Source organism: Coturnix japonica, chromosome 6, assembly GCF_054131305.1.
Source record: "Coturnix japonica strain WE chromosome 6, WE-NBRP24, whole genome shotgun sequence".
NCBI lineage: Eukaryota > Metazoa > Chordata > Aves > Galliformes > Phasianidae > Coturnix > Coturnix japonica.
In genome coordinates, this window is record NC_140668.1 from 1,207,895 (window position 1) to 1,235,137 (window position 27,243).

The 27,243-nt window shown below is 51.8% G+C and overlaps 2 protein-coding genes across 7 annotated transcripts; one reads left to right on the forward strand and one right to left on the reverse strand.

Moving 5' to 3' along the window:
• Positions 1-1,082: 1,082 nt before the first annotated feature.
• On the reverse strand, positions 1,083-24,781 carry LOC107307636 (uncharacterized). 6 transcript variants are annotated; one of them, XR_014947304.1, is made up of 6 exons: positions 23,606-24,781; positions 5,212-5,332; positions 2,804-2,988; positions 2,648-2,729; positions 2,066-2,260; positions 1,083-1,683 (listed from the first exon to the last, which is right to left on the reverse strand). XR_014947304.1 is itself a non-coding variant. In XM_085550690.1 (6 exons), the coding sequence occupies exons 1-6, from the start codon at positions 24,121-24,123 to the stop codon at positions 1,661-1,663; spliced, it is 1,038 nt and encodes a 345-aa protein (XP_085406816.1). In that variant the 5' UTR covers positions 24,124-24,781; the 3' UTR covers positions 1,083-1,660. The 6 variants fall into 6 exon arrangements, 3 of the variants coding, with proteins under 3 accessions (XP_085406816.1, XP_085406818.1, XP_085406817.1); XM_085550690.1 differs by having other exon boundaries at positions 2,804-2,902; XM_085550692.1 differs by having other exon boundaries at positions 23,606-23,722.
• Positions 24,139-26,808, forward strand: LOC146760187 (uncharacterized). Its single transcript, XM_085551381.1, has 4 exons — positions 24,139-24,157; positions 24,214-24,325; positions 24,774-24,851; positions 25,273-26,808. The coding sequence occupies exons 1-4, from the start codon at positions 24,139-24,141 to the stop codon at positions 25,766-25,768; spliced, it is 705 nt and encodes a 234-aa protein (XP_085407507.1). The 3' UTR covers positions 25,769-26,808.
• The last annotated feature ends 435 nt before the right edge of the window (positions 26,809-27,243 follow it).

Here is a 27,243-nt window from a genome sequence, read left to right on the forward strand (position 1 = left end):
CACCGGGCCAACAAAACATCACCCAGAATAACGTCACGTACCGAACCCGAGCACCAAACAGAACCTCAATCCCAACAAGAGACAGACAGCAGCTGGAAAAGAGATGAGCTTTGTGAAAGGAGAGCAAAACCTCTTCCTGTCAGACCCCTCCATAAGCTAATGCAGACACAAGCTGCACATCAGTTACAGGATTCATCCAGAACGTGTGAGCCACGATCCCACAGCGCTGCGTGTCTTCATAAGTGCTTCAGTTCTCCACATACAGCTCACATCTCCATTGCCACACACACTGAACATACCGGTATCACCACCTGCTGTCCAGCAATGCCAACGGGAATCATCCTCCCGCGGATTTACAACTCAAAGGCCGTTCCGTGTTCCGCAGGACACGGCACTGAAGGAGCCGGGAACAAACGCGGCCTTTTCTCCCGACGTTCGTGTGGCGGCCCAACAGCTCGGAGCCACAGGTCCGTGCTGCGGGCACACAGCCCAGCGCGGCAGGGCAGCACCGCGGCCTCCCCTGCACGGCTCCGGGCGGTGCCGGCCGCCCCCATCACCCCGCGGCTCCCAGCAGCTGCCAAGTGAGCCCGCCCCGCCCCGCATCCCGGCGGCACCGCACAGCGCCGCTCCTCCCCATCAGGCCCGGCCTGAGGTGGCGGTGCAGGTTGTGTCCGTGCTGCTGTGGGCCCCGAGCCGAGCAACGCACCGCCAGCATCAGTCACACACAGTGCTTCACCCCGCACACAAGGCAGCGCACACACTGTAACCAACACGCAGCCTGGAGCTCCCTCCTCCCCACTCCCAGCGCTGCGATTCACACCATCCCACCCTTCTTCCTGCTGGGCTGCTTCCCCTCCTCTGGTTTCTTTCTGTCGGACCTCAGAGAGCAAGGAGATGCTCACAGCCTGTCACCAGCACTTACGGGTTGGCTGAAAGGCCACCAGTTGGGAAGACCAACAAGGAAACAGGGGAAAACCTGCACCATGTCAAGGGAGAGACGTGAAGCCGACTGCTTCATCGCCCTGCAATAGCCAGCCCGAGCAAGGGACGTTCTGACCAGCTACTGAAAGAGGCAGCACCAGTTTTAGAAAGTTTGGTTCGCTTTTATTGCGTACAAAAGGACTTGGCTTCTATTTATTACCCCGCCCACACCCCAAAATGAAACCCCGGTGCCCAGGATTTCCACTTAGCAATCAGTCTCTCAACCTCCAGTCAGACCCAAGGAGAAGCCTGACCCTGGGGCTATATCACCTCCTCCCTCTCTGGTCCCAGCCAGCCTTAATTCAACCTAACCCTACACTGGCCCTGGCCCTCAAGAGACACACCCTGAAGGAACGCAGCGTCTCCAGCTCCTGCCATACATCAAGTCCTGCACATGTGAAGCCCTCTTTGCTTCTAATGCAGCACAAGCCCTTCCCTTCCAGTTCCCTTCCCTCCTCTGCACTGTCCACAACAGGGAAAGCACGGCCGTGCCAGAAAACCGGACTGTTCAGTCAACTGCCTTTGGTGCCACCTCCGAGGAAGCACTGCAGGTTGTTCTGCTGTCCCTTGTGGCTTCTTGCTCAAGCCATCATCGTTGCTTTCTGCTTTCCTTCTCGGCTTTCTTCCTCAGCTGAGCAGCACTTCCCTTGCCTCGGCTTTCTTCACTCTCTCCCAAGTCTCAGTCCCCAGACTCTCCGAGTCCTACAAGAATCAATTCTGAAACGCTCAGGGAACCTTCTCAGCTAACAACTGGCTGACGGCTCGCTTTGGGAGCTCAAGTCACCCTCCTGGGCATGTTGGGCTGCCAGAACTGGGAACCGCCTTCCTGACAGTCGGGCACACAAGAATCTCCACCCCTGTCTCGTTCCCCAAATCCCACACAAACCAGAGCCTAAAGCCTTTTCCTGCAAGGTGGTCCCTGCACGGGCAGGTGGACCCCCTCTGCCTGGCAGCTCATAGGGTGCAGCAGCAGCCGCAGGATAAGACTGAGCTGGCACCTCCAGGCTGCTGGCAACAGCTACAGACGGTTCCCTCCCAGCCAGTTGCCTGTGCCTTTCTCCCAGCCCATGAGAGCACCACTTACTGCCTTTGGGGACTTGGAAACTGGCAGCATGATGGCCAGCACAGAGAAGCTGCAAAATGGCTCCATAGAAGAGTCCGTGGCGCAGCATGTTCTTCATTAGCGTGGGCTCAGGGATCTCAGGTGGCCAGAAATGCAGTTCAGCAGCCATAGCACAGACAGCCTGCTGCTCTACTGCTCTCTTATGGAGGCTGCCTGCTGTGAGGGGGGAAAAAGAGGCATCGTTACTCTCAGGCACTGCGATGGGGTTACTTCCTGCTAGAAACATTTCCAGGCTGACTTAGAGAAGTGCTCTGAAGCTTGGTCACCTTGGGCTACCGACCCAAGAACAAAGAGGGACAGCAAACTTGCATTTCAGTTGCCCTTTAGCGCCTGCCTTGGAAAAGAGCCCTCAGCCCTCAGTATTGCTGCACTTACAGGTGAGGGGAAGAGAAGCAAGAGAGGACGGGTGGGTGTCAAAGAAGGGAAAATTTACCAGGCAAGAATAAACCTATCCCTGAGCTCCATCACACACATGTGAATACTGCCTTACTAATATGAATAATAACATCATTCACACAGCTAAATTTACTCACATTCACGTACCTGGTTGTGGACATGTTTGAGGCCTCGCTGCTGCTGTGCTGTTCAACGCCGGCCACAGCAATAAAGCACGCAGAAAGCCCATCTGTTGCAGACAGAGGAGTGAGCCGTGCTTAACTAACACTGCTTCAGCGCACGCTTACATTAAGACACACCTACCTTGCGCTGGCCATGCAGGATGTTCGTGACGCAGCGACAGACTGCTCTCCTGAGGCCCAGCTTCATTTCACGGCCACTCACGCTCTGCTGCTGGACATTCTGCAACGGAAAAGCCACCGGATGCAAATCCCATCCCTCGCAGATGGCATCAGACCTCCGCTCTCATGGCAGTCGCACTCATGGCTCTGGGGGAGAAAGCAGACGTGTGCTTACCGAGCGAGCGCTGTTTGCTGCCAGCTGCTGGTAGGAACCCACGCCTAACCCTACAGTACCAACAGTAACCTATGACTAACTCTACTATGGGAACAGCAATCTACTCCTAACACTACAGCAAGAACAGGAATCTACTCCTAACAGGAAAACACCAACAATACCTACTCCTAACACTAAAACACGAACAATATAAATATGAACAACCTATGACTAACTCGAAACAATGAACAATAACCTAAGCCTAACACTAAAACTAAACTAAATACTAAAACCAACTAGAAAAACTGGGACGGGGACAAAGAGGGAAAAGTTGGGACTGGGGGCCCACAGAACATGGCTGCAGAAGAGGCCCGAGGAGGAACAGATGTTACAAAAATGCCACCCAGCTAATGCCAGGGGCGGGGGCCGTGCAGCGGGTAAGGAGCTCAGCGCCTGGACCAGCCACAGTGGAGCTGTGACCATGCCAACGCGGGGCCTGGCACGGTGGTGTGGTGCCAGGCCAGCTATGCCGTGGGCGGATCCACCTCCATGGGCTCCTCTGCAGGTGGATCCACCTCCATAGGCTCCACATGGGTGGTGGTCACGGGGCTGGTCCAGGCATGATGGAATATGGCTCTCTTACCCCTCTTCTGCCTGGTGGTCATGGCGGGCCCCCTCCTCCTTCTCACTCCTAGGGCCCCCAGCTCCATCCTCCCGCCTGAAACAGGGAAAACTTCCACCCTCGCCCTCTTAGCTGCCGACATGGCTGTTATATGTCACAGCTGTCAGATGTGAGTGCGTTGCGCGCGGCAGCAGTGACCAAGGTGATGTGGAGAGGGTTCTAAAATGGCGGCCACACTGCTGGCACCGGCGTTCCACATAGGATGAGGAGGGGGCTGGAGGGCAGGGCACGGCACGGGAGCTACAAGGCGCTCCCTGTGCCCAGCAGGCAGCCCTTTTCTACAGCCAGCTCCATAGGCTCTTCTGGAGGGGGATCTACCTCCATCTGTTCCTCTGGAGGGGGATCCACCTCCATCGGCTCCTCATGGGTGGTGGTCACAGGGTTGGTCCAGGCACGATGGAAGCAGGCTCCTTTCCCCCTCCTCCTCTTGATGGTTATGGCGGGCCCCCTCCTCCTCTTTGGTTCTCGGGCCCCCAGCTCCTTCTTCCCACTTAAAACTACACTAGCCTCATCCCTCCCTCGCTTCGTGCTGGACATGGCTGCTACCTGCCCAGCACTCTCAGAGGTGAGTGAGCCGAGTGGGGCAGCAGCAACCAAGGTGAGAGCTGTGACATGGGGAATATTCCAAAATGGCACCTGTGCTGCTAGGAGTGGCGTTCCACATAGGATGAGGAGGGGGCTGGAGGGCAGGGCACAGCACGGGAGCTACAAGGCACTCCCTGTGCCCAGCGGGCAGCCCTTCTCTCCGTCCAGCAAGAGGGCACAGAGGAGCCAGCACTGAGCAAAGGGCCCTCGGCCTCCTTCATCCTCCCCCTCCTTTCATAAGGGAATCCCCCCTTGGCGCTGGGGCACCCACATGGAATCATGAAAACTACAACCTACTACTTTGCTGCTACAGCAAGACTATTGTACTGAAATACTACTGTACTTCAAAGCACCTGCAATCACACTACACTTGTTTTTAATATTAAACTCTCAAACTTGCACAGCAAATAATAACATCCGCTCACACAGAAAATGTGGAGAGGCCACAAAAGAGAAAAACCAGTCATGAAAATCTTTGTATTCAGACATTCAAATTAACAATGTATACTTTGCCGTTGCCTAACCGTACCATTCTGTGCTAGAAATACAATGTTCTGCTGTAGAGTATGATTTGCAGAGACCAAAAGCAGCTAAAACCTGCTCCACTCAGTAATCTGACCATCCGCTGATATTTGGTTCTTATCTCCCTTGCTTTCCAATTGCTCACTCTTTAAACACACACAAATCACGTGGTCAAGGACTACAAAAACACTGTTAGCCAAAAAATTTATGCTGGCAGAATCTTAACGTTCGAAACGTCTACGTTGGTTGCAAAGAAGAAAGTGAAGAACAACACAGTAACCAAATACTACCTGATACATAAGGCTTCTCTCACACATCCTGAAAACAGAACCTCCAGCCTTTATGAACTCTGCTCTTCAGACACTGACTAAAATTCATGAATTACCTGTAGCAGCCTGGATCTGGCAATAGTCAAAGAATCCATTACCTCCAGCTCCTTAGCATCAAAGGACCGCAGATACTGCTGGGGCAGAATTTCATTGAAGCCTTCAAAAGAAGCTTGTGTCCGTTCCTCAGCACCTCGGGAAAGTCTCCATTCTGCTACCAGCCTGGAAAAGACACAGAAGGATCATTTAAAATGGGCTACGCTAACCCAGGTTCATCTTTGTTAGTTTGTTTTGAAATGAACCGTAAGCTGTGTTAAGAAAAATGCTGGAAAGTTCTGGGGATAGAGCACTGTATTACTGTATTCTAATTGTATTCCCAACCTTCACTCTGCGCAAACAATTTTAAGTGAAAACCCTATGTTTCCAACCACTCAACTATGGAAAGCATTTTAGGCTCCAACAGGAGGCAGCATCTACTCACTGTTGATATTAATGAGAGCACAGCAGTGCCTTGCTGTTTGGAGGAAGAAAAAAATGCAGAGCTGTATTCATCTAATATCTAATATCCTCCCCAGAAATCTCAGTCATTATCCACGACAAGGTAAAATCGAGGTCAAGTGGTACAAGTGAAGGTAAGTAGGAGTGCTAGCTTACCAAGAAATGACTATGTCCACTTGGAGAGTTCCATATTTGTTTCTGTTAAAAATCCTTTGCAGATCAGATTTTAAGAAAGGGGGAAATTCTATGGCCACAGCAATAAAGCGCGCAGAAAGCCCATCTGTTGCAGACAGAGGAGTGAGCCGTGCTTAACCAACACTGCTTCAGCGCTTCCACTGCCCTTGCTCCTGCCACAACGTCTGCTTCCAATGCGGCTTCATGATGGGATCACAGAATCACAGAGTTGTAGGGGTTGGAAGGGACCTCTAGAGATCACCGAGTCCAACCCCCCTGCCAAAGCAGGTTCCCTACACCACATCACACAGCTCGGCATCCAGGCTGGTCTTGAATATCTCCAAAGAAGGAGACTCCACCACCTCCCTGTGCAGCCTGTTCCAGTGCTCCGTCACCCTCACCGTAAAGAAGTTCTTGCGCACGTTTGGTGGCCCTGCTAGACAGGGGGGTTGGAACTGCATGATCCTTGAGGTCCCTTCCAACCCAGGTCATTCTGTGATTCTCTGTGGGGACTGTATGGGGTTGTGGGGCCTGTTTGGAATCTGTGGTGCTTGTATGGGGTCTATGGCGCCCATGTGACGTTGTGGGGCCTATATGGGGTTGTGAAGACAGTATGGGGTCAATGGGACCCATATGGGGTTGTGGGGCATATATGGGGTCTATGGGGCCCATATGGGGTTGTGGGGCCTGTATGGGGACTATGGGGCCCATATTGGGTTGTGGGGACAGTATGGGGTTGTGGATCCTGTATGGGGTCTATAGGGTCCATATCGGGTTGTTGGCCCTGTATGGTCTTTTGGGGCCTGAATGGGGTCAATGGGGTCTATAGGGCCCATATGGTGTTGTGGGGCCAATATGGGGTCCATGGGGTTCATATGAGGTTGTTGGGCCTGTATGGAGTCTATGGGGCCCATATAGGTTTGTGGGGCCTGTATTGGGTTGTATGGTCTGTCTGGGGTCTATGGGGCCCATATGGGGTCTATGGGTCCCATATGGGGTCTATGGGGCCTGTATGGGTTTGGGGGGCCTGTATGGGGTCTAAGGGGCTCATATGTGGGTTTGGGGCCCATCTGGGATTGTGAGGCCTGCATGGGGTCTATGGAGCCTGTATGGGGTTGTGGGGTCTGCATGGTGTCTATGGAGCCCGTATGGGTTTGGGGTCCCTGTATGGGGTCTAAGGGGCTCATATGTGGTTTTGGGGCTAGTATGGAGTTGTGTGCCCTATATGGGGTGGTGGGGCCTCTATGGAGTCTATGGGACCCTTATGGGTTTGTGGGGCCTGTATGGGGTCTATGGGGCCCATGTGGGTCTATGGTTCCCATATGGGCTCTATGGTGCCTATATGGATTTGTGGGGCCCATATGGAGTTTTGGGACCTTTATGGAATCTATGGGTCACATATAGGGTTGTGATGCCTGTATGGGGTCTATGGGGCACATTTTGGGTTGTGAGGCCTGTATGGGGTCTATGGGTCTTATATGGTGTTGTAGGGCCTGTATGGGTTGTGGGCCCATATGGGGTCTCTGGGTCCCATATGGGGTTGTGGGGCCTGTATGGAGTCTATGGGCCCGTATGGGGCTGTGTGGCATTTATGGGGCCTATGGGGCTCATATGGGGTTGTGGGAACTATATGGGTTTGTGGGGCCTGTATGGGGTATATGGTGCCATATGGGGTTGTGGGGTATGTATGGTGTCTATGGGGCCCATATGGGGTTGTGGGGCCTGTATGGGGTCTATGGGGCCTATATAGGGTTGTGGGGTTTGTATGGTGTCTATCGGGCCCATAAGGGGTTGTGGGGCTCATATGTGGTTTTGGGGCCTATATGGTGTTGTAGGGACTGTATGTGTCTATGGTGCCCATATGGGGTTTTGGAGCTTGTACGGGGTCGATGGGGCCCATATGATGTAGTGGGGCCTGTATGGGGTCTATGGGTCCTATTTGTGTAGTGGAACCTGTATGGGGTCTATGGGGCCCATATGGGGTTGTGGGGCATGTATGGGATTGTTGGGCCTGTATGCCATCTATGGGAACCATATTGGTTTGTGGGACCTGTATGGGGTTTTTGGGCCTGTATGGGGTCTTTAGATCCCATATGGGGTCTATGGGGTCTATATTGGCTTTTGGGGCCCATATGGCGTGGTTCGGCCTTTTTGGGGTCTATGGGGCTCATCTTGACTTGTGGGACCTGTATGGGGTCTATGGGGCCCATATGGGGTTGTGACGTCTGTATGGGGTCTATGGGTCTTGTATGAGGTCTAAGGGGCCTATATGGTTTTGTGGGACCCATATGGTTTTCTGGGACCCATATGGGTTTGTGGGGCTTGTATGGGGCCTATAGGGACATTATGGGGTTGTAGGGCCCATATGGTGTTGTGGGGCCTATATGCGGTCTATGGGGTGCATATGGGTTTGTGGGGCCTGTATGGGGTGTATGTGGCCTATATGGAATTGTGGGGCCTGTATCGGGTTGTATGGCCTGTATGGGGTCTATGGGGCTTATATATGGGGTCTGTTGGTTTCACATGGGGTATATGAGGCCTATATGGTTTTGTGGGGCTCGATTAGGGTTATGGGGCCCATATGGAGTTTTGGGGCCTTTATGGAATCTATGGGGCTTATATAGGGTTGTGATGCCTGTATGGAGTCTATGGGGCCCATATGGGGTTGTGAGGCCTGTATGGATTCTATGGCTCTTATATGGTGTTGTGGGGCCTGAATGGGGTATATGGGGCCCATATGGGGTTGTGCGGCCTGTATGGGGTCTATGGGGCTCATTTGGGGTTGTGGGAACTATATGGGGTTGTGGGGTCTGTATGGGTTCTATGGGGCGCCTATGTTATTGTGGGGCCTGTATGGGATCTATGGGGCCTATATGGGGTTGCGGGGCTTGTATGGTGTCTATGGGGCCCATAAGGGGTTGTGGGGCCCATATGTGCTTTTGGGGTGTCATGGTTTTGTAATTTTGCTATCAGTATCAGTATTCCACATCATAACATCATGTAAAGTATGGATACTTCTATTGAATGTGCAGTCCACAGAAGAAGACTACATATCCCAGAGAACAACAGGGTTAATGATAAGTCACGGGACCAGGACGCTGTATAATCTCGTTCCCAGGCTGGAGTGCCCTCCTTCTTCTCTCGAACTTCTCGGAGAGTGGGAAGCGTTCCAGCCGTGTCGCCTAGAGTTCACAGTAGGCCTCTCGGTTTTCGGAGACTCTCTCTCTCTGTTTCGTTCAATTTGTTAGCCTCAATTATATTATATTGTGTTATCTTGTATTTCGGTATCATATTTAGTAAAATAAGTTTTTCCTCCTTAGATTGTCGCTGTTTTATCCCACTCCCTTTTTCCCCCTCCTTTCCGGGCCCCGGGAGGGGGGCCCACGGGGTGGCTTCCCCTGTCACGGGCATAGGTAAATCTAAGTAACCCGTGACAGATTTTTGGTGGAGAATGCGGGCATAGAGCTTTTTAGCTTTTAGAACAACTCTCTCTTTACTCTTAAAGAGCTTCGTTAGGGGAGTGTTATCTTTTCGTAGCTGCTCACTGAGAACGTGACCTTGAAATACCAGACAAATTGTCAACATTAAGGGCTGCTGTACATTCTCAGCACTGCTATCTAAATTTTGTGTAGAAAACAAAGGGATTTCTTTCTCCCTTAGAGCAAAACTAGCTAGCTCTGACTTTTACAGAGCCTGCCAGCTATGAATCCACTCTTCATCCCAGTTGCTCTGTTTAAGGGATTGAAAGCAATTATGATCTTCTTAAAGTATTGGTCAACTATTAACACCATAATTTGGTGTTGTGGAATTGTGCAGGTATATAGCCTAATAAGGTGGATACTGATGGAGACACCTGCCTGGTACTTTTATGAGATGTGGTATGGTCAGAATTTTGGCACCTACATCCCAGATGGAATTGTGAATCTTACAAACACTTGCATCCCAGATGGAATTGCGAATCTTACAAGTACTTGCATCCCAGATGGAACAGGCAATTTTACAAACACCACCATGTTTAATTCATTGTACAGGCTAAAAAAACCCTTTTTATTTAGGTTGTACTCTCAGATTTCCACACGCCTTTCAATAACTGAGATAGGGTTCATACTTGCATCCATGTTATCACTATTAATGAATGCATATATGTTCCTATGCATTCGTTCTATGCGGAAGTCTCCTCCAGAACCAGAAAATGAAAAGAAATATGCCCTATTCACAGACGGATCATGTCGCATTGTAGGGAAGCATCGCAAATGGAAAGCTGCTGTGTGGAGCCCCACACGACAGGTTGCAGAGGCCACCGAAGGTAAGGGAGAATCAAGTCAGTTTGCAGAGGTAAAAGCTGTCCAGCTGGCCTTAGATGTTGCTGAACGGGAGAGGTGGCCAATGCTGTATCTTTATACTGACTCATGGATGGTGGCAAATGCCTTATGGGGGTGGTTACAGAGGTGGGAACAAAACAACTGGCAACGGAGGGGAAAATCTGTTTGGGCCGCTGAATTATGGAAGGACATTGCTGCCCGAACAAAGAATATGGTTGTAAAGGTGCGTCATGTGGATGCACATGTGCCCAAAAGTCGGGCTACTGAAGAACAACAAAACAACCATCAGGTAGATAAAGCTGCCAAAATTGAGGTGGCTCAAATTGACTTGGACTGGCAGAATAAGGGTGAATTATTTCTAGCTCGATGGGCTCATGAGACCTCAGGTCATCAAGGAAGAGACGCGACATATAAGTGGGCCAGAGACCGAGGGGTGGACTTAACCATGGACGCTATTGCGCAGATTATTCATGATTGTGAAACATGTGCCATAATTAAACAAGCCAAAAGGATGAAACCTCTCTGGGAGGAAGGGCGGTGGCAAAAGTATAAATATGGGGAGGCGTGGCAGGTTGATTATATCACCTTGCCACGATCTCGCAGTGGTAAGTGTTATGTACTCACCATGGTAGAGGCAACCACTGGGTGGCTTGAAACATACGCAGTACCCCATGCAACTGCTCGAAACACCATATTAGGTCTTGAGAAACAAGTCCTGTGGCGACATGGCACCCCAGAAAGAATTGAATCTGATAATGGGACACATTTTAAAAATTCCCTTATAAATACTTGGGCCAAAGATCATGGCATTGAGTGGATTTATCATATTCCCTACCATGCACCAGCTTCTGGTAAAATTGAACGATATAATGGGTTGTTGAAAACTATGTTGAAAGCAATGGGTGGCGGAACATTTAAGCACTGGGAGAAGAATCTGGCAGAAGCCACTTGGTTGGTGAATACTAGAGGATCTGTCAATCGTGATGGTCCTAGTCAATCTAGCCCCCTACACACTGTAGAAGGAGATAAGGTCCCTGTTGTACATGTAAAGAACATGTTGGGAAAAGCTGTTTGGGTCCTTCCAGCTTCTGGAAAGGGCAAACCTATCCGTGGAACTGTCTTTGCCCAGGGACCTGGGTGCACTTGGTGGGTAATGCAGAAGGATGGGGATGTTCAATGTGTACCACAAGGGAATTTGATGCTGGGGGAGTGCAGTCAATAATTTTATGTATTTATATGTATATATGTTTGCATGTGTAGTGTATTTTAGTTATTATAGTTGTACATTTAGTTATGTTACATGTAATTCTACTGTTTAGCTATCATAATTTTACATACGTGTATATATATGTATATATATATTTACCATGATGTAATAATGTAGAATAAGGGGTGGAATGTCATGGTTTTGTAATTTTGCTATCAGTATCAGTATTCCACATCATAACATCATGTAAAGTATGGATACTTCTATTGAATGTGCAGTCCACAGAAGAAGACTACATATCCCAGAGAACAACAGGGTTAATGATAAGTCACGGGACCAGGACGCTGTATAATCTCGTTCCCAGGCTGGAGTGCCCTCCTTCTTCTCTCGAACTTCTCGGAGAGTGGGAAGCGTTCCAGCCGTGTCGCCTAGAGTTCACAGTAGGCCTCTCGGTTTTCGGAGACTCTCTCTCTCTGTTTCGTTCAATTTGTTAGCCTCAATTATATTATATTGTGTTATCTTGTATTTCGGTATCATATTTAGTAAAATAAGTTTTTCCTCCTTAGATTGTCGCTGTTTTATCCCACTCCCTTTTTCCCCCTCCTTTCCGGGCCCCGGGAGGGGGGCCCACGGGGTGGCTTCCCCTGTCACGGGCATAGGTAAATCTAAGTAACCCGTGACATGGGGTCTGTATGTGTCTATGGTGCCCATGTGGGGTTTTGGAGCCTGTATGGGGTCCATGGGACCAATATGGGGTAGGTGGGCCTCTATGGGGTCTATGGGTCCTATTTGGGTAGTGGGACCTGTTAGGGGTCCATGGGGCCCATATGGGAGAATGGGTCCCATATGGGGTTGTGGGTCCTGTATGGGGTCTATGGGGACCATATTGGTTTGTGGGGCTTGTATGGGGTCTATTGGGCCCATGTGGGGTCTTTGAGTCCCATATGGGGTCTATGGGGTTTATATTGGCTTCTGGCGCCCATATGGGATTGTGAGGCCTGCATGGGGTCTGTGGGGCCTGTATTGCGTTGTGGGGCCTGTATTGCGTTATTGGGCCTGTATGGGGTCTATGGGGCCTTTATGAGGTTGTGGGGCTTGTATGGCATCTATGGGGCCCATATGGGGTTGTGGCGCCCACATGTGGTTTTGGAGCCTGTATGGGGTCTATGGGACTCATATGGGTTTGTGGGGCCTACATGGTGTTGTGCGATTATATGGGGTTTTAGGGCCTGTAAGTGGACTATGGTGCCCATATGGGGTTGTGAGGCCTGTATGGATTTGTGGGTCCTGTATCGTGTGGTGGTGCCTCTATTGAGTCTTTGGGGCCCATATGGGATTGTGAGGCCTGCATGGGGTGTATGGGGCCTTTATGAGGTTGTGGGGCTTGTATGGGGTCTATGGGGCCCATATGTGGTTGTGGGAACTATATGGGGTTGTGGGGCCTGTATGGGGTATATGAGTCACATATAGGGTTGTGGGGCCTGTATGGCGTCTTTGGGGCACATACGGGGCTGTGCGGCATTTATAGGGTCTATGGGGCCCCTATGGGGTTGTGGGGAATATATTGCCTCTATAAGGCTTATATGTGGTTGTGGGACCTGTATGGGGTCTATGGAGCCCGTATGAGGTCTATGGGCACATATGGGATTTTGTTGCCAATATGGGTTTGTGGGCATTTATGGGGTCTATGGGGCCCATATGGGGTCTATGGGGCCTATATGGGTTTGTGGTGCCTGTATGGGGTTGTGTGGTTTGTAAGGGTTTGTGGAACCTGTATGGGATCTATGGGTCCCATACGGGCTCTATGGTGCCTATATGGGTCTATGGGGCCCATAAGGTGTTGTGTGGTCTGTATGTGTTCTTTGGGGCCCATATAGGATTGTGGGGCCTGTATGGGGTTCTGGGGCCTGTATGGTGTCTATGGGGCCCATATGGGGTCTATGGGTCCCATATGGGGTCTATGGGGCCTATATGGGTTTGTGGGGCCCATATGGAGTTTTGGGGCCTTTATGGAATCTATGGGGCTTATTTAGGGTTGTGATGCCTGTATGGAGTCTATGGGGCCCATATGGGGTTGTGAGGCCTGTATGGGTTCTATGGCTCTTACATGGTGTTGTGGGGCCTGTATGTGGTATATGGGGCTCATTTGGGGTTGTGGGAACTATATGGGGTTGTGGGGTCTGTATGGGTTCTATGGGGCGCCTATGTGATTGTGGGGCCTGTATGGGATCTATGGGGCCTATATGGGGTTGTGGGGAGTGTATGTTGTCTATGGGGCCCATAAGAGGTTGTGGGGCCCATATGTTGTTTTGGGGTCTGTATGTGTCTATGGTGCCCATGTGGGGTTTTGGAGCCTGTATGGGTTCCATGGGACCAATATGGGGTAGTGGGGCCTGTATGGGGTCTATGGAGCCCATATGGGGTTGTGGGGACCATATGGGGTTATGAGTCCCATATGAGATTGTAGGGCCGGTATGGGGTTTTGAGGCATGTATGGGGTCTATGGGGTCCATATGGGGTCGTGGAAACTGTATGGGGTCTATGGGGCCTATCTGTGGCTGTGGGGCATATATGGTGTTGTGTAGCCTGCATGGGATTTTAGGGAATGTATGGGGTCTGTCGGGCCAGTGTATGTGGAATTTTAATAGAGGGTATGTGTAAGTGTAAGTATGATGTTATGCTAGAAAGCATAATTCTGTAAAGAAAATATCTTCTCTTGCTGATTAAAACCAGTATTTCTTTTAGAAAGTGCTATTTTTAGGCCTGATAAATAATATTTTGGAAACAAAATCAAATCATGGCAAGAAGATCCTTTTGTTTGTTTGTTTGTTTTAAGTAGTGAAAGTCGTGCGTTAAAATCAAAAACTTTAACTGATATTTCAGGGGAAATGCTCTTATTTTGTAGAAGAATTGTGGTATTCTAAAAGTAGTGTGTCACATTGTGCTGCCGTAGATCATTTTGTGGAGATAACGGCATCTTAATGATGAAAAATATAGTATTTTGTGGATACGATGCAATTCTTAGGGATGAAAAACATCATTTTGGTAAGTAAATCATATTTTTGCAAGGATAAGGAGTGATACATAAATCAGAACTTTAATTTTTTGGAAAATAATCACTAACATTAACTCATAAATCTACCCTAAATCAAACCCTACATCAAATCCTAACTCAAACGCAAAATCTAAGCGTACCCTTGACTTGCGGAATCAAACCCTATACGGGCCGCACAGACCCCATACAGGCCCCACAAAACCATATGGGCCCCACAGACCGATACTAGCCCCACAATCCCATATGGGCCCCATAGACCCCATATAGGCCCAATAAATCCCATACAGGCCGCAGAACTCCATATAGACCCCTTAGACCCCATACCGGCCCCAAAACCCCATATGGGCCACATAGGCCTCATATAGGCCCCACAACACCATACAGGCCCCATAGACCCCATACAGTCCCCACAACCCCATGCAGGCCCCATAGATGCCATACAGGCACCAAAACCCCATATGGACCCCATAGACCCCATACAGGCCTCATAGACCCCATATAGGCCACACAACCCCATACCGGCCCCATTCCCCATAAAGGACCGACAACCCTATATGGGCCCCAGTGACCCCATAAAGGCCCTACAAACCCATATGGGTGTTTTAGACCCCATATAGGCCCCACAACCCCATATGGGCCCCACAGATGCCATACAGGCCCCACAACCCCATATGGGACACATAGACCCCATATAGGCCTCACAACCCCATACAGGCCCCACAACTCCATAAAGACCCCATAGAACCCATACCGGCCCCAAAACCCCATATGGGCTCCATAGGCCTCATATAGGCCGCACAAAACCATACAGGTCCCACAACATCATACAGGCCCCAAAACCCCATACAGGCTGCATAGACCCCATAAGGGCCCCACAACCACATATTGGCCCAACAAACCCATATGGAACCCATAGACCCCATACAGGACCCAAAACCCCATACAGGCCCCATAGCCCCATAAAGGCTCCACAACCCTATATGGGCCCCAGTGACCACATAAAGGCCCGAAAAACCCATATGGGCCTTTTTGACCCCATATAGGCTCCACAACTCCACATAGACCTCATACCGGCCCCAAAACCCCATATGGGCCCCATAGGCATCATATAGGCCCCACAAACGCATACAGGCCCCATAGATCCCATATGGGCCCTAAAGACACCATAGAGGCCCCACAACCCCATACAGGCTCCATATACCCCATACAGTCCACACAACACCATGCAGGCCCCATCAACCCCATACAGGCCCAAAACGCATATGGGCCCCATAGACCCCATACAGGCCTCACAACCCCATATAGGACCCACAACCCCATATAGGCCCCATAGACCCCATACAGGCTCCACAACATCATATGGGCCCCAAAACCACATATGAGCCCCATAGACCCCATAAAGGCCACACAACCCCACATAGGCCCCACAGAATCCCATACAGGCGCCAAAACCACATATAGGCCCCACAAACACATACAGGACCCACAACCCCATAAAGGCACCACGAGCACATACAGGCCTCACAACCCCATAAAGGCATCGCAACCTTATACAGGCCCCACAACCACATATGAGAGCCACAACACCATATAGGCCCCATAGACCCCATACAGACCCTAAAACCCCATATGGGCCCCATAGACCCCATACAGGACCTACAACCCCATATGGGTCCTATAGACCCCATACAGACCCCAAAACCTTATACGGGCCCTGTAGACTCCATGCAGACCCCACAACCACATATGGTCCTCATAGACCCCATACAGGCCCCACAACACCATATGGGGCCCATAGACCCCATACAGACCCACAACCAAACATGGTCCTCATAGACCCCATACAGGCCCCACAACCCCATATGAGACCCATAGACCCCTTATAGGCCCCAAAACCGCATAAAGGCCTCACAACCCCATATGGGCTCCATAGATGCCATGCAGGCCCCACATCCCCATACAGGCCCCACATCCCCAATACAGACCCCACAACCCCATATGGGACCCACAGACCCAATAGGGTTTCCAAAGATGCCATACAGGCCACACAACCCGATATGGGACCCATAGATTCCTTATAGGCCCCAAAACCACATAAAGGCCTCACAACCCCATATGGGCCCCGTAGATGCCATGCAGGCCCCGCAACCCAAGATGGGCCCCACAACCCAAGATGGGCCCAAAATTCCATAGACGCTATAGGGGCCCCATAGATGCCATACAGGCCCCACAACCCCGTATGGGACCCATAGACCCCATATAGGCCCCACAACACCATACAGGCCCCACAAAAACATACAGGACCCATAGATGCCATACAGGACCCACAACCCCATATGGGCCCCATAGACGCCATACAGGCTTCACAACCCCATATGGGAGCCATAGACCCCATATAGGCCCCACAACCCCATACAGGCCCCACAAAACCATCCAGGACCCATAGACCCCATACAGACCCCAAAACCACATACGGGCCCCATAGATGCCATACAGACCCCACTACACCATATGGTCCCCATAGACCCTATACAGGACCAACAACCCCATATGGACACCACAAACCCCTTAGGGGTCCCATACATGCCATACAGGCCCCACAACACCATACAGGCCCCATAGACATGATACAGGCCCCACAACCCCATATGGGCCCCATAGACCTCATAGGGGTCCCATAGATGGCAACAAGGTCCCACAACCCATATGGGACCCATAGACCCCTTTTAGGCCCCAAAAACCCATAAAGGCCTTACAATACCATATGGGCCCCATAGATTTCATACAGGCCCCAAAACCCCATATGGGACCCATAGAACCCATATAGGCCCCACAACACTATACAGGCCCCATAGACCCCATACAGACCCCACAACCCCATATGGGCCCCATAGGCCCCATACAGACCCTCAAACCCCATATGGGCCCCATAGCCTCCATTCAGACCCCACAACCCCATATGGTCCCCATAGACCCCATACAAAACTCACAACCCCATATGGGCGCCATAGACCCCATATGGGTTCCGTAGATGACATACAGGCCCCACAACCCTATATGGGACCCATAGACCCCTTATCGGCTCCAAAACCCCATAAAGGCTCCACAACCCCATATGGGCCCCACAGAATCCCATACAGGCCCCACAAACCCATATAGGCCCCACAAACCCATAGGGGCCCCATAGAACCTATATAGGCCCAACAACACCTTATGGGCCCTACAACCCCATACAGGCCCCACAACCCAATATAGGCCTCATAGACCCCATACAGGCCCCACAACCCCATATGAGCACCAGAGACCCCATACAGACCCCACTACCCCATATGGGCCCCCTAGATGCCATACAGGACCCACAACCCTATATGGGACCCATAGACCCCATATAGACCCCACAACCCCATACAGGCCCCACAACCCCATACAGGGCCCCATAGACCCCATACAGGGCCCCATAGATGCCATGCAGGCCCCACAACCCCATACAGGCCCCATAGACCCGATACAGGCCCCACAATCGCATATAGGCCCCACAAACCCATAGACCCCTTTTGGCCCCACAGATGCCATAGAGGCCCCACAACCCCATATGGGACCCACAGACCCCATATAGGCCCCATAGACCCCATACAGGACCCACAACCCCATATGGGTCCCATAGACTTCATACAGTATCCAAAACCCCATATGGGCCCCATAGACCCCATTCAGGACCCACAACCCCATATGGGCGCCATAGACCCCATATGGGTTCCGTAGATGACATACAGGCCCCACAACCCTATATGGGACCCATAGACCCCTTATCGGCTCCAAAACCCCATAAAGGCTCCACAACCCCATATGGGCCCCATAGACTCCATACTAGCCCCACAATCCTATATGGGCCAATAGACCCCATATCGGCCCCACAACCCCATACAGGCCCTATAGATCCCATACAGGACCCACAACCCTATACGGGCTCCATAGACCCCATAAAGACCCCAAAACCACATACGGGCCTCATAGACTCCATACAGACCCCTCAACCCAATATGGTCCCCACAGACCCTATACAGGACCCACAACCCCATATGGGCACCATAAACCACATACGGGCCCCATAGATGCCATACAGGACCCACAACACCATATGGGAACCATAGACGCCTTATAGGCCCCAAAACCCCATAAAGGCCCCACAAACACATATGGGCCCCATAAATGCCATGCAGGCCCCACAACCCCATACAGACCCCATAGACCCGACACAGGCCCCACAACCCCATAGACCCCATATGGGCCTCATAGATGCCATACAGGCCCCACAACCCCATACAGGCCCCACAACACCATATAGGCCCCACAATCCCATATGGGCCCCATTGACACCATACAAGCCCCACAACTTCATATGGGCCCCACAGACCACATAAAGGACCCACAAAGCAATATGTGCCCGATAGATCCCATAGAGGCCCCACAAAACCATATAGGTCCCAAAACATCATACAGACCCTAAAACCCCATAGAGGCCACATAGACCCCATACAGGCCCCACAACCAGATATAAGCCCAATAAATCCATATGGACCCCATAGACCCCATACAGACCCCACAAACCCATACAGGCCCCATATCACCATAAAGGACCCACAACCCTATATGGGCCCCATAGACCCCATATGGGCCCCAGAGATGCCATAAAGACCCCACAACCCCATATGGGACCCACAGACCCCATACAGGCCCCACAACCACATATGGGCCCCAAAACCACGTATGAGCCCCATAGACCCCAGATAGGACCCACAACCCCATACAGGCCTCATAGACCCCATATGGGCCCCACAGATGCCATAAAGACCCCACAACCCCATATGGGACCCACAGACCCCATACAGGCCCCACAACCACATATGGGCCCCAAAACCACGTATGAGCCCCATAGACCCCATATAGGCCACACAACCCCATATGGGCCCCACAGAATCCCATACAGGCCCCACAGCCCCATATAGGCCCCACAACCCCATAGGGGCCCCATAGAACCCATATAGGCCCTACAACCCCATACAGGCCCCACAACCAAATATAGGCCCCATAGACCCCATACAGGCCCCATAACCCCATATAGGACTCACAACCCCATACAGGCCTGTCATGGTTTTGTAATGTTGTAATTTTGCTATCAGTATTCCACATCATAACATCATGTAAAGTATGGATAGTTCTATTGAATGTGCAGTCCACAGAAGAAGACTACATATCCCAGAGAACAACACGGTCAGTGATAAGTCACGTGACCAGGACTCTATATAATCTCGTTCCCAGGCTGGAGTGCCCTCCTTCTTCTCTCCAACTTCTCGGAGAGTGGGAAGCGTTCCAGCCGTGTCGCCTAGAGTTCACAATAGGCCTCTCGGTTTTCGGAGACTCTCTCTCTCTGTTTCGTTCGATTTGTTAGCCTCAATTATATTATATTGTGTTATCTTGTATTTCGATATCATATTTAGTAAAATAAGTTTTTCCTCCTTAGATTGCCGCTGTTTTACCCCACTCCTTTTTTCCCCTCCTTTCCAGGCCCCGGGGGGGGCCCACGGGGTGGCTTCCCCTGTCACGGGCATAGGTAAATCTAAGTAACCCGTGACAAGGCCCCACAGCCCCATACAGGACTCACAACCCCATATAGGACCCACAACCCCATGCAGACCCCATAAACCCCATGCAGACCCCATAAACCACATGCAGACCCCATAAACCACATGCAGACCCCATAAACCCAATACAGGCCTCATAGACCCCATACAGGCCCCACAACCCCATATGAGCACCAGAGACCCCATACAGACCCCGCTACCCAATATGGGCCCCCTAGATGCCATACAGGACCCACAACCCCATATGGGACCCATAGACCCCATATAGACCCCACAACCCCATACAGGGCCCCATAGACCCCATACATGACCCACAAACTCATATGGGCCCCATAGATGCCATACAGGACCCACAACCCCATATGGGACCCACAGACCCCATATAGACCCCACAACCCGATACAGGCCCCACAACCCCATATGGGCCCCATAGACCCGATACAGTCCCCACAGCCCCATACAGGACTCACAACCCCATATAGGCCCCACAACCCCATGCAGACCCCATAAACCCCATACAGACCCCAAAACCCAATACAGGCCTCATAGACCCCATACAGACCCCACTACCCCATATGGGCCCCCTAGATGCCATACAGGACCCACAACCCTATATGGGACCCACAGACCCCATATAGACCCCACAACCCCATACAGGCCCCACAACCCCATACAGGGCCCCATAGACCCCATACATGACCCACAACCCCATATGGGCCCCATAGATGCCATGCAGGCCCCACAACCCTATACAGGCCCCATAGACCCGATACAGGCCCCACAATCGCATATAGGCCCCACAAACCCATAGACCCCATATGGCCCCACAGATGCCAAAGAGGCCCCACAACCCCATATGGGACCCATAGACCCCATATGGGCCCCCTAGACCCCATTCAGGACCCACAACCCCTATAGGTGCCATAGACCCCATATGGGTCCCATAGATGCCATACAGGCCCCACAACCCTATATGGGACCCATAGACCCTTTATCGGCCCCCAAACCCCATAAATGCCCCACAACCCCATACGGGTCCCATAAATTCCATGCAGGCACTACAACCCCATATGGGCCCCATAAACGCCATACTAGCCCCACAATCCTATATGGGCCCCATAGACCCCATATAGGCCCCACAACCCCATATGGGACCCATAGAACACATACAGGCCTCACAACCCCATATGGGCCCCATAGGTCTCATATAGGCCCCACAACCCCATACAGGCCGCATAGATCCCATATGGACTCCAAAGACCCCATACAGTCCCCACTATCCCATGCAGGCCCCATAGACCCCATGCAGGCCCCACAACAACATATGGGCCCCATAGACCCCATACAACCTCCATAGACCCCATATGGGCCCCATGGACCCCATACAGGCCCCACAGCCACATATGGGCCCCAAAAACAGATATGAGCCCCATAGACACCATATAGGCCCCACAACCCTATATGGGCCCCATAGACCCCATATAAGCCCAACAACCCCATATGAGCCCTACAGCTCCATACAGGCCGAACAATCTTATACACGCCCCATAGACCCCATACTGGCCCCACAACCCCATATGAGCCCCAAAACCACATATGTGACCCCACAACCCCATATGGGCTTCATAGACCCCATACAGACCCCACAACCGCATATGGGTCCCATAGACCCCATATAGGTCCCATAGATGCCATACAGGCCCCACAACCCTATATGGGACCCTTAGACCCTTTATAGGCCTTACAACCCCACAGTGGCCCCACAAACCCATATGGGCTCCATAGACACCATACTAGCCCCACAATTCCATATAGGCCCCATAGACCCCATATAGGCCCCACAACTCCATATAGACCCCATAGACCCCACAGACCCCACACAGGCCCCAAATCCCCATATGGGCCCCCTAGGCCTCATATAGGCCCAACAACACCATACAAGCCCTATAGGTCCCATATGCACCCCAAAGACCCCATACAGGCCCCACAACACCGTACAGGCTCCATAGACCCCATACAGTCCCCACAACCCCATGCAGGCCCAATAGACCCCATAAAGGCCCCACAACGCATATGAGCCCCATAGACCCCACAAAGGCCCCACAACCACATGTGGGCCCCAAAACCACATATGAGCAACATAGACCCCACAAAGGCCCCACAACCCAATATGGGCGCAATAGAATCCCATATAGGCCACACAACTTCATATGTGCCCCATAGAACCTCATACAGGTCACACAACTCTATAAAGGCCCCACAGCCTTATACAGGCCCCATAGAACCCATACCGAGCCCACAACCCCATATGAGCCCCACAACCACATATGGGACCCATAGACCCCATACAGGCCCCACAACCCCATATGGGCTTCATAGACACCATACATACGCCACAAAACCAAATGGACCCCATAGACCCCATACAGGACCCACAATCCCATATGGGCGCCATAGACCCCATATGGGTCCCATAGATGCCATACAGGCCCCACAATCCTATATGGGACCCATAGACCCCTTATCGGCAACAAAACCCCATAAAGGCTCACACAACCCCACACGGGCCCCATAGATTCCATGCAGGCCCCGCAACCCCATATAGGCCACAAAGACCCAATACTGGCACCACAACCCCATATGGGCCCCATAGACAGCATACTAGCCCCACAATCCTATATGGGCACCATAGACCCGATATAGGCCCCACAAACCCATACACGCCCCATAGATCAAATATGGGCTCCAAAGACCCCATACAAGCCCCACAACCTCATACAGGCTTCATAGACCCCATACAGTCCACAAAATCCCATGCAGGCCCCATAGACCCCATAGAGGCCCCATAGACCCCATACAAGCCTCACAACCCCATATAAGCCCCACAACCCCATATAGGCCCCATAGACCCCATACAGGCTCCACAACCCCCTATGGGCCCCATAGAACCCATACAGGCCCCACAACCCCATACAGGCCTCATAGACCCCATACAGGCCCAAAACGCATATGGACCCCATAGACCCCATACAGGCCTCACAACCCCATATAGGACCCACAACCCCATATGGGCCCCATAAGCAGTCAACTCACGATAGAAACAGGTCGAAGTAACAACAAGAACAAATGGTTAGACCCTGTCCTTCACCACCAACACGGCAGCAAGGAGAGATTTCACACAGCGGTACCGCAGGTTTCAAAGCACGCTGGAAGGTTTGCATTACGGACCGTCCGGGCACGGCACGGCACGGCACGGCACGGCACGGCACGGCACGGCACAGCACGGCACGGCACGGCACGGCACGGCACGGCACGGCACGGCACGGCACAGCACGGCACGGCACAGCACGGCACGGCACGGCACGGCACGGCACGGCACGGCACGGCACGGCACGGCACAGCACGGCACGGCACGGCACGGCACGGCACGGCACAGCACGGCACAGCACGGCACGGCACGGCACGGCACAGCACGGCCCGGCACCAGGCCGCGCCTCGAGGCACAGCGCCGTCCCGACCGACCCCGCGCGCGCCGAACCGAGCCGAACCGAGCCGAGCCCGCAGCGCCTGGCAACAGCGACACGGACGCGGACGGACCCAACGGACGCTCCCGTCTCTCGGTGTCTCCGCGCTCTCCGGGCTCCTCTCGCCGCCTCAACGCGCTCCCGCTCGTCTCTCTCCTCCCGGATGCAGGCCCTCGGCCGGAAGCGGGCCCTGCCCGGCCCCACGCATGCGCACTCCTCCAGCCATTGGCTGCCTGCGGCTCCTCCCACCGCCTCGGCCGGCCCGGCCCGCGGGGCTGCGAGCAGCGCAATGAGCGGAGCAATGAGCCGTGCCATGTGCCGTGCTACGAGCCGTGCGGGGACGGCACCGAGCGCACGGGAAGGCCCGCACCCCGTGTGCGATCGCCACGAACCGCCGTCCCCGCTCGGAGCGCTGCAGCGTCCCGTTGTTGGGAGCCGCCGCTCAATAGCACACACTGTGCTTTGCTTCTCCGCTTGGGGAAGGCACAGAAGGAGAGCGATGGCTGCCAAGGGCACTAACAGGGGCACAAGGCTTTTACTGCTGTCATGGTTTTGGAATTTTGGAATTTTGCTCTCAGTATTCCACATCATAACCTCATGTAAAGTATGGATACTTCTATTGAATGTGCAGTCCACAGAAGAAGACTACATATCCCAGAGAACAACAGGGGTAATGATAAGTCACGGGACCAGGACTCTATATAATCTCGTTCCCAGGCTGGAGTGCCCTCCTTCTTCTCTCCAACTTCTCGGAGAGTGGGAAGCGTTCCAGCCGTGTCGCCGAGAGTTCACAGTCGGCCTCTCGGTTTTCAGGGGCTCTCTCTCTCTGTTCGTTCGATTTATTAGCCTCAATTATATTATACTATCGTGTTATCTTGTATTCCGATATCATATTTAGTAAAATAAGCTTTTTTCCCCCCTTAGATTGCTGCTGTTTTTATCCCATTTCCCTTTTCCCCCTCCGTTCCGGGCCCCCGGGGGCCCTACGGGGTGGCTTCCCCCTGGCATAGGTAAATCTAAGTAACCCGTGACAATTGGTCGTTCCAGATGGGAAACGTCAAGAAATCAATCACTAATCTCTCACCGCATCCACTTCCCCACTGATCACCCCACAGCTCACTCCTAGGAGTTCCTCACGTTGCAGCTCACTCGGGCACGAATCCACCTTTCCCACCTGCTGACAGGCAGAAGTAACAGGAGGGTGAGCTGACGTTCCTCTCGTGTCTTTTTGTTGCCCACAGGTGGCAGCAGGATGACGGTGATGATGAGGAGCAAATCCTGTGCATCGCCTTCAAGAGGCTGCGCTTGGTTGCGACACGGTGAGTGGCACGGAGCAGCACATGGCTGTCAGTGCTGCACTCGGCAGACAGAGCGCTCTGACACGTCTATCAGCTCCCATTTCTCACCCATCACCTGAAGCCACGGGTCTGAATCGGGATGCTGACGCCATGTGCTGAGACCTCTATCCTTTACCTGGTGGATTGCGGTTCAGCCTGCTGCCACCAGGAAAGATCTGACAGTGCCAAAGAGAACAGCTGGAAATGGCGCCCAGCAGCCGTCTGTGCGCTACCAGGAAGCACGGAATGGGTAAATCACAGCACCAGCTGCACCACACACATATCCTGCTTTCAGGCGTTTAGGACTTGCTCACTGTTGCCAGTGAGAGTTCTCACAGAGCTTTGTGAGCAATGGCACAGAGTCCGTATTTACCTCCCCTGTTCACTTGTTATGACCCTGCAGGAGTGAGAGGACTTCAAGACCAGCCAGTCTCTCACGGCGCAAACGTTCCAGGTCTCCTGCCCTGTATCCTTCCAAGTTTATACACTACAGCACAAAACACAAAACCCAGTCAGACACATCAGGGACTCACAGCAGTTCCAGTGTTTGTGCTGCAAACACGGCCCAGAGGACAGATAGAAATCTCACTCTCAGGCCAGTGATGGCAGAAGAGCCTGAACTGAACCTCTGGAAGCTGAAGGGCCTTTGGGGAAGTCACGGGAGAACTGCCTCACTGTGCCCCCATCACTGCACACTAACTCACACGCAGGCCAAACCTCAGTTTTCCATTCCTTATCCATGCTTCACAGACCCCTGTATGAAGCAGACTCATGGGATTCTCCTCTATCCTGTACAGAAGACAATCGCACCCACAGACATGCTACAGTGGAAGACATCACCGGATACCTGGAACACTATTTCTGTCTTCCTAAGGACATGTCTGCCATGGCTGAAATGATGTATTCTTGCCTGAAAGCCATAGATAACCACTTAATCACTTAGTTTAGTTATCATATATAGTTTCATATGTAGTATATATTCTTTATAGTTTTGAAAAGTCGTAGTATGCAGCGTTGTCACATAATCACTTAGTTTAGTTATCTATTATATATAGTTTCATATATAGTATGTATTCTATATAGTTTAGTAAAATCATAGTATAGTTTAGAATTTCTTACTGATAGCTGGTCTAAACTTACACTCTTCCAGCTCAAAGCCATTTCCCGTCCTTTTCCTACTGGCCCTTATGACAAGTTCTACCCAGCTTTCCAATAGTTTGTGCCCTGGGAAGCACAAAGCCATCCCAACATGAGGCCCTGATGAGGGTGCACAGGATCCCACAGTCCGTGTTGCCTATAAAGATGTTAAATGGCACCGGTCCCATCACCAGTCCCAGACGGGCGCTAGATGGAGCTTTGCAGACACGGATCCAGGGGAGGAGACTGCTGCTGCTTCAATGTTATTACTCGTATTTCCTAACGTAGAGGTGCCCCTTTCCAGCTAAAGGAGCCCAAAAACCACTGCCTGGTGCTGAGGCCAGCTCTGCCCCAAGTCACTGATCTGCTCAGCAGCAGTGAGTGCCACCAGCACGGCTTTGCAGCCCTGGAGCATCACCCTTTCCCCATGGGCATCCACACGGCCATTGAACACATTTTTTTCCATGCTGTGCAGCCAGAGACGTTGCAGCTGCTGTGCAGGGGTGTATAATATAATAATATATATATATTCTATATAGTTTTGTAATATCATAGTATGCAGCGTTGTCACATAATCACTTTAGTTATATTTTATACATAGTTTCATATATAGTATGTATTCTATATATTCTATAGCTGATGTATTTGTAATTGAAAGCCATAGATTATCACAAAGCTAAGCGTTATCACTAATTTAAATAGTTCATTTGTGTTGTATTTTTACTGTTTTGTGTTTCATCAAATGTTTTCTTACACGTTACAGTTTAGTTTTCTAATAAAAATTGTATATTGTTTCATAAAATCACAGAGTGGTTTCATTTTGTTTCGGAAAGGACCTCTAAGATCATGTCTTTCCAACCCCCTGCTGCAGGTAGGGACACCTCCCTCTAGACCAGGCTGCTCACAGCCCCATCCAGCCCAGCCTTGAAGGCTTCCATGGAGGGGGCATCCACAGCCTCACAGGACAACCTGTCCCAGTGCTTCAGCAGCCTCACAGTAAGGAATTTCTTCCTGATAGCCAGTCTAAACCTATACTCTTCCAGTTCAAAGCCATTTCCCCTCCTCCTCTCACTACCTGCCATTATAACAGCATCCACCCTGTAGACCCCTTTCAGTACAGGAATGCTGCTATAAGGCCTCATCAAAGCCGTCACCAAGCTGAAGAGGCCCTGCACCCCTCACCCTGTCCTACAAGGATGTCTCACCCGCCCTACGAGGAGGTGCTCCAGCCCTATGA